The sequence below is a fragment of the Lytechinus variegatus genome, chromosome 3 (genome assembly GCF_018143015.1).
Source record: "Lytechinus variegatus isolate NC3 chromosome 3, Lvar_3.0, whole genome shotgun sequence".
Classification (NCBI taxonomy): domain Eukaryota; kingdom Metazoa; phylum Echinodermata; class Echinoidea; order Temnopleuroida; family Toxopneustidae; genus Lytechinus; species Lytechinus variegatus.
In genome coordinates this window covers 12,121,587-12,137,752 of record NC_054742.1, presented here as the reverse complement: position 1 = coordinate 12,137,752, position 16,166 = coordinate 12,121,587, and the positions used below count along the sequence as shown (strand labels likewise).

At 34.5% G+C, this 16,166-nt stretch overlaps 1 protein-coding gene across 2 annotated transcripts in view; it reads right to left on the bottom strand.

Annotated features, from left to right (window-relative positions):
• Positions 1-254: 254 nt before the first annotated feature.
• LOC121410231 (glutamyl aminopeptidase-like) overlaps positions 255-16,166 on the bottom strand; it is a 69,892-nt gene continuing 53,980 nt past the window's right edge. The window contains exons 11-19 of one of the 2 annotated variants that reach the window (XM_041602170.1): positions 14,342-14,531; positions 13,034-13,181; positions 11,528-11,601; positions 7,588-7,692; positions 6,577-6,747; positions 5,508-5,648; positions 4,942-5,023; positions 3,798-3,968; positions 255-3,214 (exon numbers count right to left, since the gene is read on the bottom strand). In XM_041602170.1, the coding sequence (XP_041458104.1) occupies positions 3,816-3,968; positions 4,942-5,023; positions 5,508-5,648; positions 6,577-6,747; positions 7,588-7,692; positions 11,528-11,601; positions 13,034-13,181; positions 14,342-14,531 (1,064 nt within the window). In that variant the 3' untranslated portion in view covers positions 255-3,214; positions 3,798-3,815. Of the gene's footprint in view, positions 3,219-3,797; positions 3,969-4,941; positions 5,024-5,507; positions 5,649-6,576; positions 6,748-7,587; positions 7,693-11,527; positions 11,602-13,033; positions 13,182-14,341; positions 14,532-16,166 lie in introns of both variants that reach the window. The other variant, XM_041602171.1, reaches the window with a different exon arrangement.

The following is a 16,166-nucleotide window of genomic DNA, read 5'->3' as shown; positions in this document are numbered from 1 at the left end:
TGCTCTTAAAATCTACTATTTCTATAAGGAATATCTCCTCTAAAAGGAAATAGTTGTATTTACAAAGTCAAATAGACAGAGTGAAAATGAGGGAAGGAATAAAAGTGACAGAAAGGGTGAGGGATGTGAAAAGGGAGAAAAATAAATTGTTTATAAAGTGTGCAGACACTGCTCTCATCCCCAGTATACTGGAAACAACCCACAATGACATATTTTATCAAAATTAAAGCATTCTATAAGTAATATCCCCCAGAAAACACTGTTTAGAAAATGTTGTTGTTTAGTAAATGTCAAATTTTATTAGGAAGTACAATCAATGAATATTAGCATGTCCCTCTGTCGTGACTAGCAATCTCTCTTTATGCCCTCCGTCTTACTTTCCTACCTCGGTTCATCTCTTTACTTTTCTCCTTCTACCTAGTCTCTCTCTCTCTTTGACTTTCGCTCAATATCCATATTTTTCTAATTCCTATTCTATTGTCTTTTCTTCTCCCTTTCCTTTGCTCTGTTTAAAAAAACTTATGATGATGAACTCATCTTTTCATTATTTGAATCATGTTAATACTGGAAAGAAAAACGAATCTTGCCATTAAGATGTGAATTTTGAATTAATCTGTTAGTATTTTCTACAACTTTAAAATACAATTTTATCTCTCAATGCATGTACTATCAGTATCTATGTTAAATTATATTATGATATTATGAACGTCTTTATGTATTGTATGCTTCATTTCATAGCATCCGCTTAACTCCAATAATGTACGTCTTATACTGATCCTTTCAAATCTTCCATGATCAAGGTATGATCATAGAGCTATTAATAGCTCTATGGTATGATAGTAGAGACGTTTATTGTTACACACACACACTCTCTCTCTTGCCCCCGATCTTCCCACCCTTCCTCCTCGTTCTCTCATCCTCTTTTTCTCAGTCTCACATTTTGTTTTTTTTTCCCTCCTTCCATTGCTACTTTCTGGTTTATTCAGAACTTATTGTTTTTATGTTATTTGGCCGCATGTCATAATTCAACACATACGTCCCCAACATGATAAACAACATTTCTATGAGTTTTGTTGTTTGTTATGATGTAGAATTCATGTAAATTGAGCTTTTTGATTTGATGTTGAATGTATTTTTATGTAAATTTTTGCAAAGGGTTATGCAAATCGGCTTTCTGGCTGCTATAGAAACCCTTGTTGTAATAATATAAAAAAATATATATAATAAATAAATAAAAATAGATAAAACAAATGGTTATCATATGGAATGTATGAATTTCCTTTGAAAGAAGTTACTTATTAGCATGAAATATGGGAATGTATGAGAAAAGTTTATACCGTAGTTGGATGAAACACTATTATTTCAACTGACAATGACTACTGGTCTTAATACAACAAACTTAAAAATAACATAGCTGTAATTGACCATACATGATCATGTAAAGACTCGCTAACTAGTTGATTTCCCTCAGAATGGATTTGCTGTACAATAAATGTCTGTCTTAATATCATGTATGTGGTTGCAGGGTTCTAGTACCCTACAGGTGAACTAGATTAACCTGTAAAAATGCTTCTTGTTTGATAGGATGTAATGAGATATGTATCATACAGTAAACAAGTTGAGAGGACATGATTGCTTGTATATTTATCATAAAAACAAGGCAGCATTATCAATATCATTCATCACATTGGCAAAATAAATCCAAAATCAATCAAACCAAGTTTCAAAATTTAATGACACCTTATTGAATGGGGTATATTTGAGGGCCTAGGTGTCATTACATGTGTTTTCTTCTACCTTACTGGCAATAAAATGGTATAAACAGAGAGAATATCCACTATGAGGAGTTTTCACTTGTGAGGAAAAGGTATATTTGAAGCTTACTGACCTGTAGAAAAAAATATTAATAGTGGCTGGCAGGAGAAGTGCGAGAGGGTCAAAGAATACATTATACATTAAGAGTGCCTTAACATTCATCAAATCACTAATATTTCTAACTGACACTTGAGATATGTTTTGAAAGTTGCATGCTTGTCCATTAGTGTGATTCCCCATGCATAATTTTTTTTCCACAATGAAGTTATTCAAATTACAATTATTATTACAAAATCAATTTTGTTACAACAAAGTTGTGTGATTTGGAAACAGGTATTTTTTTTCTTTCCTTGTTATGATTAAATAATCTTGTAATTGACAAGACACCTTACTGATGATGGAAAGAGCAATCTTATATCTGATAGTATAAATGGTTCAGTTAACCACATGTTAACTTGAACCATACTCTAAAGGAGTGTAAGTTACTCAAGTACAAATTATTTAAAGCCAGCAGGGAAAAGATGTTAAAAAATGCAATATCAAATAAGTTTAATCAATAATAATATGTGGGTACCATTTCAATGAATTATTTGATTCATTGTCTCTTTCAGGAAAATTGAAGAAGTCAGATCAATATGTTAAAGTTTTTGTTAAGTCTGGAATAACCTAAGTTAAATCATCAGAATACTATCCACTTTGTTAAAAATAACACTTCATGGAGCTAGAACATAAGAACAAAATATGTCAGATGAAATAGGAAATCATGGGTGGAGGTAGTTTCATAAAGCTATTCTTACATATACAATTGGATTATGACAAGCCCATGAATAAATATCAGAGAATAAAGAAATACTAACATATTTTGTATCAAGCTCATATTTTGACACTAATGTTGTAGACCACAATTTCCTCTCTCCTGTTTGCTTGCCTCTTCTTATCTTCTTCTCTCAGCTATCTGACTTACTAATGAGAAAATATATAATACCTGGTTGCTGGTAATCTAAAGTACATTGTGTAGTAAAAAATGAGGTTTTAATACCTAATCATCCTTAGTCATACCCTTCATTTATCTCCAAAATTTGTTTTTATTCATTAAGCCAAGACAATGTAATTAAATTTGTTCAGCTTAGATTTTGTAGTGCTGACAAATAATGTCTGTTTTTCTTAAATTTGAACTTCTAGAAGACTGCTCGTCACCAAAGCTTAAGCAAATCACATGTCACATGATCAATAAAACAAGTGCAAGCAACAACTACCATCGATGATGGCAAAAAAGATTAAACCAAAATGGTGAATTTTTTTTGTCACATTGTAATTGAAGTACCTCCAGATTTCTGAGATATTTTAAAATCATATGATGGAACAGAATGTGTAAATACATTATACCTCAGCTCTATCGTTAAAGGAAACCAAAACCTAAGAAGAGAAACAAGCTTATTGGAAAGAGTAAAATGAGAGGAACAAATTAAAAAAAGTTTCATCAAAATCGGTTATGAAATAAGCAAGTTATGGACAATTAAAAAGTCTTGTTATACATACTATGTGGATCCTCAAATTGGCAAACGTGCTTCAAAATGGCTGATTTTGTGGACAACTCTCCATTTGTTTTGTACACATATTTTCAGATTTTCCCCTTTATTTTACATATTTCATATTATCTCCTCATGACCTTGACATATATGGTGTGGATTATATTTTCACATGACATATGTTGTGCTCAGAAGGAGGCAAGATGCAATTTGAAAGATAATGAGGAAAATCTGAAAATTTGTGTACAAAACAAATGGAGAGTTGTCCACAAAATCAGCTATTTTGAAGCACGTTTGCCAATTTGAGGATGCCCATAGACAGTACAACAAGAGTTTTCAAACTCCCATAACTTGCTTATTTCATAACCGATTTTGATGAGACTTTTTTTGAATTTTTACTTTCATTTTACTCCTTCCAATAAGATTACTTCTCTTCTTAAGTTTTGGTTTCCTTTAAGTCTCCAACTTTGACTATGATCTTTGATTAGTGGCTTCCTTGAACCAGAGAGTGACTTGTTTTTCATACTTCTTCCTCCATGAGATTCTCATCAATATATCTTCGAGGGCCTGTTTCAAGGTACGCTGAGCTGTTAAAGCTTTAACACTAGAAAAGAATCTAGACACCTGTTGATATAAACATACATAAACAATTGAAATTTAATATCAATAGCATTCCTTGTAATCCAATGATATCATTTCTGAAATAATGTTGCCAATGTAACATTTTTTTTACTTTCTTCAGGAACATTGGGCTACTGTATACTGCTGTGTATTGCATGAAGCTGTAGACATCCTTTGCCTCCTACTCTGTAAGGAAGGTCCAACTAAGCACATTTCTATCATATTGGGAATGGCCCAAAGTGAAAGGACTTCAAGTGATTTTGGCTCTTTAAAGGTCAAGTCCATCCAAATATTTTGTTTGTTATTTGAAAAGAAAGAAAACTCAAACAAGCATACCATTGAAAATTTCTTCAAAAACGGATGTGAATTAAGTTTACACATTTTTAATTTTGCTTATTTTTACAACACAATTATATACATACCACAGGTGATATGAGAAAGCCAACAATGTCACACACTCATTATATGGAATAAAGAATACTTCAATTGTGCAGTTTGGTAGTAGGGAAGTTTTTCATTGAATCACTGTCACAAAATCGACAATGTTATAAGTTCAGGGAGAAATCAAATCTCGTTTCACATTTTAATGATGAAGAAAAAAAAGTAGATATTTCATATATTGCATTATACAATACTAAAGAAATAGTCAGTGGAAGACATAAATGGCAAAACATTTTTTTCTTTCATTTTATATGAAATTTTAGTGCAATTTCCATCATGATGGTTGTTTGCTTTTTCTATATTCATTTGAATATTATTTTGTTTAGTGGACTAGGCTCTCAAGAATCATTATGTGACCAAACTAGAGAAAAATAATGTTAATGGAGTATTCTTGGAGAGGTAAGTATAAATGTTGCGATTGTCCCATTCTTTTTCAAAATTATCTAACCACTTTTATCCAAGTTTTAACATGCTGTAAAACAAGCCCCCAGTTAACAACATAGACAGGCATATAAGAATAAACATGTTAACTTACCAAATCATAATTAGTCTGTGTAGATATCCACCAGGTTGTGTCAGTAATGAGACTTTCCATCACAAATGGTTGCGTACCAATTCTACATAGATAACAAAATGGTAAACTGTAGTAAAGAGAGGCTTACTCTTTAGTTATAACGTAAATGCTTAAAGGGAGAGTAAGATGGGCCACCTAAAAATATACATAGCGACCACTAGTGGTGGGTAGAGTAATACATGTATAAATACCAAAATGCAATAAGAAATAAAAGAGAAAGATATAAAGAAGGTAAATTTGTCAAAAAAGATTCAAAGATGTTAAATAGATATTATTTGAAAACAAATCTCAAGTAAATATGAGTGCTTTATATATTACACTATGTACTTCTTGAATAAATTTGCATCAATTGGACCAAATCATGAATAAAAAAATATATGTTTTTGGTATATTTCAGATGGAGTTTGCTAGGTTTTTTTGGTAGTTGACAGCTGAGATCAAAAGTCCTTCATATCTTTGTAATATCCTAGTCCCAGAGGCAACTTTATATCACAGTTCTGAATGTAACACTGAAAATGAGAACTTACGATTTCTGAATTTGGTCCCAATGGTCAATGACATAATTGAGAGCCAAATATGACCCTGATCGTTGGTAAGCAACATCTGAGATCACTGAATCAGAATCCTGTTGACGAATCTTACTAGTATTCAGTGCAAAGATCAGGTACCTGAATAACATGAAAGGTGCTTATAACTTTATATGCAGCAGAAGATAATATCAGTGAATCATTGGAAGCAGGATTCCATTGAAGATTCATTCAGTGATGAAAACATCCTATAAAGCTCCGTTATAACTTTAAGTAAGTAAAGGCACTCAAGTGATTTTACCTTACAAATTTCCTATAAAACTATCACCATTTTAATCTTATCGCAACAAGACCTTTTTGTGGAACCTTTCTTTAAAAAGTTTGAACTCTTGATGTTAATTTGTCTGTAACCCTTTCATTTCATCATAGTTTTCACAAACAATCCCAAGAGGCTCAGATACAAGTTTGCTCAGAACAAACTGAATGTTAACTTTGGTTTTTGTAGCCATTTTGGAGAGCTATAAATATGTAATTGAAGATCATTCATGTTAATACTATGATAGTATAATATCTAATGAATTAAGTGAGACCATTATATATTATAGACATTTGATGACAGTCAAGCTTAATTATGAAACTAGATGGATTCTTGACTGCATACTTTTGAAATGTATGCCTTTGCAACAGCTATATTAAGAATAAATTAAACACTTAATCTTCTTAATTTTTCAAACAACAACCTCTGAGGCCCTAAATCTAATCCGATCATTGACCCACCAACATTCAATTAGAATAGAAATAGACAGTCTCTGGGTGCTGAAAGGTGCATGCATGCATTTATTTAAAGGAATATATTGTTCACTCATGGTGCATTCCAAGAATCAGAAGGAGGCATCTAATTTTCAAAAAGGATTAAAAGCCATTCATGAGAAACCTCTATTACTTGTGAGTACCTGATCTAAGTGTAGAAAAATACTAACATTACAGGTCATTTGTGACATGGCTAACTCTGATATAGTCTATATATTTTAATAGTGTACAAACATTGTGAAACCTTGAAATAACTTACCTGCTTAGTATATCCATGTCCTGTGAGCATGCTAAGGCATTCTGAAGAATAGATTTCTCTGTTGGAGAGCTTGTATTCTGGTATTTATTCCAAGCATATTCCCATTCATCAATTCCACCTTTTTGTACTCCTCCACACTGAACAGTATGATGTAAGTTTACTCCTACAGTACTGAAGGAAAATGAAATAGATCATATCAATTTATTTCTTTTGGAAAGATAAAACATTGGAGTCAATTTCATCAAATAACAATTAACATATCCTATACCTCTATATTATTCAATTCAACATAACTGTTACGTTAACACTATGATATTTAAATATTAAATATTCACCTTTGGAATATATTTAAAAACAAATTTCCGTGTGCAAATATATACTTTACACATTTTTTTTATATGAGCCTCAAAGAATATGGACATGAATGATTAGATCACTTTCATTTGAAATAAGGAGGAAATACCAATATCTATTTGTTTTGTTTAACCTGCAATGACCTTTGACCTTGATCCAATGAGTACCTTGCCCACTTGAAAGAAAATAATTGTGATCTCAGTTTATATTGCCATGAAATGTAACATCCAACATAAAATTTGAAAAGGGCAGAGCTGCCAACCTTTAAAAGTAGAAAGTAGTAATCCACAAGCTCAGGTCATAACAGATGCACAATGTGCATAAATGCCAAGTTTTGCCAACCCTACAGGATGGTTATCAGAAATATCTGTCCATGGTGCTACATAACTTTTGTCAAGCTCTAGCTTGCCTAGTCAGGCATGTAAATGTCGCCAGTGTGTAATGTATTACTACATGTACATTAAATTGCGTACAGACCTATTCTACGGTACCTCAAAAGCGTAACAATGAAGTCCAAAAGCGTAATGGCATAATTTGACATAAAAATCATGACTTTTCTTAAAAGTTGGCAGCTCTTCAAGGGCTCTTCTCCCTTCACCTTCTTCCCCTTAACCTACCCATCCCCTATCATACTAGTAATTAACCTTAACAACTTACGTTGAGCCAGATTCCATCCATTTCTGGTATTCTCTGTAAGCCCAATTTAAAGTATCTTTATCACCCAGATGTCTGAATGCACTCAGGAGAGTCTTCCGTGCCAACCTAAGGAGAACATAGACAACAATTATCTGGTTAAACGAAGGTTTGAAATTGGGAATAAAATTTATTTGTCAGATCAGAAAGTTCTGTTTTGTATCATCATAAGCTTCTGACTTTGTTATGGCATCTAATATAACTTGTTTGATGTCCTTGATGATGAAGTGTCACTGAATGCACTGAGCATCCCATCTGTTGATCTGTGCCAGCTGGAGGAAACTATCTCACATGCTGTGGTTGCTGCCAGTGGAGTAAAGCCAACTAAGAGCTCGAGCCAGACCAAAATGAAAGAAGGGGGTGGATAGGTTGCTGACATTGTGTCCAAGGTGGTGACTCAGGCTGTTACGTCTGCTATGAAAGTGGCTATGCAGATTCTAAAAGCTTGTAGCTGCTGTGGACGTTCCTCATCCAGAGCTCCAGTCAACACGTTTCGAGGATGACCGTCTAGAGCAATACTAATGCCAAGACAGCTTTAAAGTGTTCGGCCTCCAGGAGACATCCCAAGAAGATACCAGCAGGCTGGTGATTGATCTAGTCAAGGAAATAGGAGTTGATCTTAAACATGAGGATATTTGTGTGAGTCACAGAGTGATCACAAGGAATACTTCGACGAGGCCTTGCCCTATTATTGTGAAGATGGTTCGGAGAGGAGAAAGTAGAGGTGATGAAGGTTAAATGCAAGCTGAAGGATAATAGGAAAGGTGTGTTCATCATCAGAGACTTTGCTCAAAACTGTGTAAAGATTGTACTTGAGTTACTAGTAAAGTTTGCATGAAAGTGGCTCCAATACCCGAAAAATGGTGACATGGCTCTAATGATTGTCATTGTCCACAGGAAGGTGAAACTGTTCATCAGAAATGAGTGCATAAACTCCTTCCAAAAGCATTTCATAGGCAGGATTGTGAAGATTATTCATGCTCTTGAGCAGCAGCAGCAAAATAATTATTAAAGCAGAAGTGGGTGAATTTTCTACCCTTTTGGAACCTTATTAACCTCTTACGAAATGGTCATTTACCTCCTGCTTCTTGTCATCAAGGTCCTGATTAAACTTGGCTGAAAAAAAATCTTAATTTCATTTTTGTGTCATTCAATAGTTATCAGGTCATTTGCTGAAGCCTTCTTTCCAAACAACTAGTATCATACACACCAAATTATATGAGTCTAGGATACAGCGTAAGTTAAACTAAAGTTATCCCCTTTACAAGGACTGCAGAAGGGTAAGATAAAAATGTGTCATTGTGACCTTGAACTTTGACCTTTTGACCTCAAAATCCTCAAAATCAATAGGCTTCCTGGGATCCATGCTAGTATCATACACACTTAACAATATGAGCCTAGATTAAGTTAAAATGAAGTTATCGCGTTTACAAGGAAAAGTTAACGGACGGATACCAAGCGTGAAACCATAATACGTCCCGCCTAGGACGGGCGTATAAAAATGAAACAGTGTAAACATTCAAGAAGGTATCTGAACGTCTCTAATTGTAACATCCAAGTAAGGTGAGTTTAAACAGTAACAAGTGGAATGCCTCTGGCCGTCTCACCTGCATCACGCAGTTCAATATAGCAGCAGTGCTGACTTTGAAAACTACTCTAACTCGCACAAGATGTTCAGTGATACATGGTTACTATCATGTCCACTTTTTATGAACTAGACCAATAAACTTACAGAGATATGATGGTTATTCAACAAAAACCCCAACATGGCCAAAGTTCATTGACCTTAAATGACCTTTGACCTTGATCATGTGACCTGAAACTTGCACAGGATGTTAAGTGATACTTGATTACTCTTATGTCCAAGTTTCATGAATCAGATCCATAAACTTTCAAAGTTATGATGGTAATTCAACAGATACACCCAATTCGGCCAATGTTCATTGATCTTTGACCTTGGTCATGTGACCTGAAATGCGCACAGGATGTTCAGTGATACTTGATTACTCTAATGTCCAAGTTTCATGAATCAGATCCATAAACTTTCAAAGTTATGATGGTAATTCAACAGATACCCCCAATTCGGCCAAAGTTCATTGACCCTAAATGACCTTTGACCTTGGTCATGTGACATAAAACTCATGCAGGATGTTCAGTGATACTTGATTAACCTTATGTCCAAGTTTCATGAACTAGGTCCATATACTTTCTAAGTTATGACGTCATTTCAAAAACTTAACCTCAGGTTAAGATTTTGATGTTGATTCCTCCAACATGGTCTAAGTTCATTGACCCTAAATGACCTTTGACCTTGGTCATGTGACATGAAACTCTAATAGGATGTTCAGTAATACTTGATTAACCTTATGGCCAAGTTTCATGAACTAGGTCCATATACTTTCTAAGTTATGATGTCATTTCAAAAACTTAACCTCAGGTTAAGATTTGATGTTGACGCCGCCGCCGCCGTCGGAAAAGCGGCGCCTATAGTCTCACTCTGCTATGCAGGTGAGACAAAAATCTGATCTAATATTTGATGAAGATACGAAAAATACCCTTATAATCAAGGATCCTTCCTTTGATGATGTTGAACTTCTCTCTTGGTGAGGAAATACACATTGCCATTTGCAATTTTTCCAATGCATTTCATTTAAAATTTGAGTTGGCTTTCTGGGTGCATCTTGATCAAAGGCAATGGGTGTTTTCATAAGTTACAAGTGACTTTACAAATGACTGGTTATCCTTTCTTGTGGTAAATGATATACACCAAACTATAGTACTTTGTGCCTAAGAAAGGATCACTAGTTGTCCGCAAAGTTGCTCATAACTTACAAATTGGTTTCAATATGAAACAACCTCCAGGAACATACGTAGCTAACCCTAACCCTAACAATCTGCATGATCATGAATAATTAAACAAGTGGAGCCCCTCTGGCAGTCTCACCTGCATTGACGATTCAATATAGCAGCAGTGCTGGCTTTGGAAATTACTATAAAATAACTTTTCACAAAAAAACCATTTGTAGAATGATACAGTACTACATTCATTAACCCTAAATGACATTTGACCTTGATCATGTGACCTAAGACTTGCCACTGATTCTTGATTACATCTATGTCCACATTTCATAAACTACATCCATAAACTTTGAAAGTTATGACAGCAATTTAATAATTACCTCCTAAATGGCCAAAGTTTATTGACCTTAAATGACCTTTGACTTTGGTCATGTGACCTGAACATCGTACAAGATTTTCAGTGATACTTGATAACTCTAATGTCTAAGTTTTATGGATTAGACCAATACATTTTCAAAGTTATGATGGAAATTCAACAAATACCCCAAACTTGACCAAAGTTCATTGACTTTAAATGACCTTTGACCTTAGTTGTGTGACTTGAAACTCAGGCAGGATGTTAAGAAATATTTGATTACTCTTATGGCCAAGTTTCATGAACTAGGTCAATATACTTTCCAAGTTATGATGACATTTCAAAAACTTAACCTTAGGTTAGGATTTTGATGTTTACTCCCCCAACATGGTCTAAGTTCATTGACCCAAAATGACCTTTGACCTTAGTCATGTGACCTGAATCTCATGCAGGATTTTTAGTAATACCTGATTAACCTTTTGTTCAAGTTTCATGAACTAGGTCCATATACTTTTTAAGTTATGCTGTCATTTCAAAAACTTAACCTTTTGTTCAAGTTTCATGAACTAGGTCCATATACTTTTTAAGTTATGCTGTCATTTCAAAAACTTAACCTTTGGTTAAGATTTGATATTGATATCGCCGCTGTCGGAAAAGTGGCGTCTATAGTCTCACTCTGCTATGCGGGTGAGACAAACACTAAAGAAGTTGTCAAAACATCTTTTTAGAACAAAAAAATATCATTCTCACCTGTCAAGATGTTCTCCTGTATCTTCTTTTCCAAGAGCATTAACACGATCACGAAATAAATTGAGCACATATTTCTGAAGATAATGGAATATCAGAATATAATAATTGTAATCAAAACATCACATCAATAGTAATATCTCTAGGAATCTTTCAAAAATATGTAGTTGAGTTACATCACTTCTAATTCCGAATATTATTTTCCACATGTGACATCTTATTTTAGAATATAAACAATTCAATCATCTTTGGTGGCTAGACAGGAATTTTAACAAATGACTTAAATAAGTAATATGAATATACTCTGCAAAGAGGACCCTACTTATGGAAGAATAATCAGGTGGTCCCAGTGCAAACCCAATGATAACTAACTTTTGTAACTCCTATAGGCCTTATGCAAGGGCTTCCCAGTTCCAATATTTCATACAGGCAAAGCTTTCAAAAAAATAGAATTTGGAAGTCAGGAGTTTTCTTACTATTCAGTGATAACTAGGTATGAGATTAAGAATAAATAAAATGTACTTCAACTGCAAAAAGGCATGTGAAACAACATCAAACAGGACATTAGATACAAGAAAAAAGAGAGAAAATGGATAAGAAACAAACACGGAGAACAAGAACAAAACGGGATGATATACAAATGATGTAAATGACATGATCATGAAAAAATGCCCAGGGGGGGGGGCATTTCATCAATATTTGTCCAACAAGTTGTCAGATCTGACATCTTTCCTTGATTCTGATTGAATGAGAGGCACTGTTACTATGGTAACTGACGGATAAAATGAAACTTGTCAGATAAAACGTCAGGCAGGTCCTTTCAAGAAACGCTCCCTGAAACCCCACAAACATTTTCTTCTAAATGCAAATTATTAAGTACCCAGAAGATTATTTCTCTGCTGTGCTGTTTTCTTTCTTGTGTGACACACATAGATCACTGCAAGCAGTGAAATGAACTCACTAGCAAAATATGTTAATGTTGTTACAATAAAAATACTCATAAATAACAACTGATATCCCCTTGGTTTCCTAGCAGATGGTCTAATGCTCAGATCGTCTAACATCATCTTGGCTAAACCCACTTGGTCTGTCAATGAGGTCTAACTACCACGTGGTCCAACCATAACTTGACCTAATACTCATTTATCTCTCATTAAGTCTTATTGCCAAATCGTCCATTTTCCTCTTCATATAGGCTTATTATTTTACACTTTGTGGAATAAGTTGGTTCATGAACAGTTCAGATAATCGTATTGACTAAGTGTGACGTTAGACCTTATGGATGTTAGATGACATGGGTATAGTAAACGTGAAATTAGACATGATGATAAGTGGATTAAGTTGTATTTAGATCAAATGGTACACAAAGTGTGTGGAGAGAAAGTGGCAATTTACCAACTACAAAGAGAAAGAGAGAAAGCATGCGAAAAGAAAAATAAATGTTAGAAAGGCCTGAAACTATTGCATGCACTGGAAGAAAACATGTGATATAAGCTGAATGACACATACCTTGTAGTAATAATATCCTTCAGTCCCATAGAGCAAGTTTCCTACAGAAGACAATGAATCAAGGGCTGATTGTATAGGAACATATGCAGACTCAGTGACAAGATACCGTGACAGATCAAGGGCAATGCTGTAGTTCACATATCCAGCCCTTTGTAACAAAAGATAGCAAACTGAAGTGTCATAAATGGTAAAAAGTATTCTTGTTTCATTCATTGAATGGATGACATCAAGTGCATTTCCTGCAAAAAAAAATAGATGCATATCCATCACTCCTCCCTGCAAATGTGTTCCATCAATAGATTGTTCTGTGTCTTTTGTGGGGAATCACCTTTTCTAATCAAAGCTATTCTGAAGAAAGCTATATGATCATTCCTGTCTTGTATCTAATTTGTTGAGTTATCAGTGCTCCTTAACCCTATCTAGGCCGGGGTATTTTGGGAGTTCCTATGGCCAGGGGGGGGGGCCTCCCAGGCCCCCCCTAAGATCTCGGCCGTCGACCGCGCGATCGCGCCGAAAATTGGCACACGGGTTGCCTGGGGCATAATCTACAAGATTGTATAGTAAGTTATTTCATGCGAATCGCTATTAAGTGATTATGCTAATTTATGCGTAATTAGTATGCGAAATCATACTTTTCCCTCTAACTCCCTAAATAAAGCTCTAAATGTACTAATTTTTGGTATAGAAACTCTTTGTGGTGTCCTTAGCAAGCGTACATGAAAAAAATTGTGATATCGAATCATTTTCTTATGTATTATATTGTTTTTTGCAATTTCTTATGTATTTATCTGTTTTTTGGACCTTTTGTTTTTCATTGTTTTTTCAATGAAATTTGTTGGGGACTCTTCTGTGATCATAAAAAGCATAAAATGAATACATTTAGACTAGAAAGACAATAAATAATCATACATTTATGAATTTTGGTTGAAAACACAATTTGCATTGACTTTGTACACGAAATCACGTTTTTGAGCAATTTTCGGTCTGACATGCACTTACATAATGTTGCGTAATTTCGGAACCACGTACCCGGGTGATGCAAAATTGGTCTCAAAAGTTGCGCAAGACTTGAAAGTAAAAATTCAGCGAGTGGCGCGGTCAAAAAATTTCGCACGGCGAAAATATCGCGCGATTCGTTGAGGGGGGGCCTCCGAGGCCCCCCCCGGCCTAGATAGGGTTAATACTGAGCTTAGTGATAGATTGTGGGGCTGATTTTTTAAAGAGATTAGATTGACCATTGTGTACAACCAATCATTAACATTAGCCCCAGGATTAAACACTATAAAGCTTCATGTTACATGGACTTACCAAGCTAGACTGAATACATCATCAATTAAATGAGCTCTATCAGCAGCACCAAACACAGTATGATCAGTCACAAGTTGATCACTTAGAGCTTTCCAGGTTGATTTGTCATAGTTCACACGGTACATCCCAGATTGCTTGCTATTAACTTTGAACCACTTACGAGCGCCTGCTACATCCAGATTCACACTTGCTACAGTCATTAGTAAAAAAACAGAGAAAGAGATTAAAGAAAAACATATATAAAACTTTAATCACAAACCTATCATGGCAAGCTTTTGGTTACTGTTTATAGACAAATGGAGAATATGTTGAAATACATGTTTTCTTTTCAAAATTGACCATTCATAGTACATTAATTATTGTATTGCATTACTAAGAAGTTACCCAAGAGCAGGTACAAAGGCTACAAAGTCTGCAAGAGGGTTGACCTATTGTTGTGTTGGGAATGGGATCGGTGATTATTGAAGGGAAGCGTAATAAGGAAACTTTGCAGAAAGTTATACAGATCAAATCACAAAGTATTTAATCATCAATGTTCAGCTACAGTTCAATGTACATGAAGATTCAGATATAACAGGAGACGATGAATATAAACAATTTCAAAGTATAAGATTAAGATTCGGAGTGAAGTTAATATAATATATACTGGATGGACGTCTAAGTCTTGAAGTCAGTTAGTCTATCTGGATGAGTGTGGGTCTAGTATTCTATCGTTGGTCTTCTCTATTCTCTAATAATCAAGAAGTCTTATTTATATCCTTAGTTTTGGGGGTGTAACAATTTAAGGTGGGAGTGATCTAAACTTGTTATGATTGGTCTACAGGTAACTGTCTATCAAACTTTCTCTGGTATAAGGGGTGTGGTGATGCTCTGTGCAAGTGACTGGGGCTGGAGTGTGAGTCATACTTCTTCCATGAAGTTAGCTGACATCACAGAGGGTTGGTCTTTTATGGTCAAGGCTATTAGCAGTTAAGTGGTATTGGGGGTTTGGGATTCTTAGATGACATTGGGGGAGTTTGTAAACAAGTGAGGGTGAATGACTGAAAGGATAACAGGAAGTTAAATTCATACTACATAACACTATGATGCTATCCCATTAATGAAATCATTACACTGACTATTAGTTAATTAACTTGTTTGTGTATAAACCATTCTATGATACAATGTACCAATTTACAGTTGAGGCCAAAAGTTTACATACACCCCTTGAATTCAGTCAAATTTGCCAAATATTGTAAAAATTTCTTCATAAATATAAACACTACCATGACGAATTTGGCATCAAATGAAAGAGCGTATCAAGCTTTTTCACATGATTGGCATGCTTTTGGGATTAAAGTATATTTCAGGTGAAATTTTCTTTGAAGAAAAAAAAGGAATATTTGTGCCAAATGTATTCTATTGTTTGGTATTATATTTTCAAACATCGTTTCATAGAAATATATAAATGTCAAATCGATGACATATTAAACAAATAATGAATGTTTCTGCGTGCAATGGACAGAATACATCATGAGGTGAATGGATCATTCATTTCATCTTTCACCAAGTGAAGTATTCTGTCCATTGCAAGAACGAAAAGGACATTCATTATTTAGTTTATATGACTATGACAGCTAAAAATAGATTCTTTTTCAAATGATATTTATGAATTTTGATGCAAAATATTACCTTGGACTATGTCTGTTGATTATCACGTAAATACAACATGCAAGTTGCAAACATGAGTGATTTTACTTGTGGCGGCTGCAGTCTTGGTGCAGGCGTGCAATGGACAAAATTGTATGGATCCAAAATTGCATGATGAATGGAACCAAAATTGCAT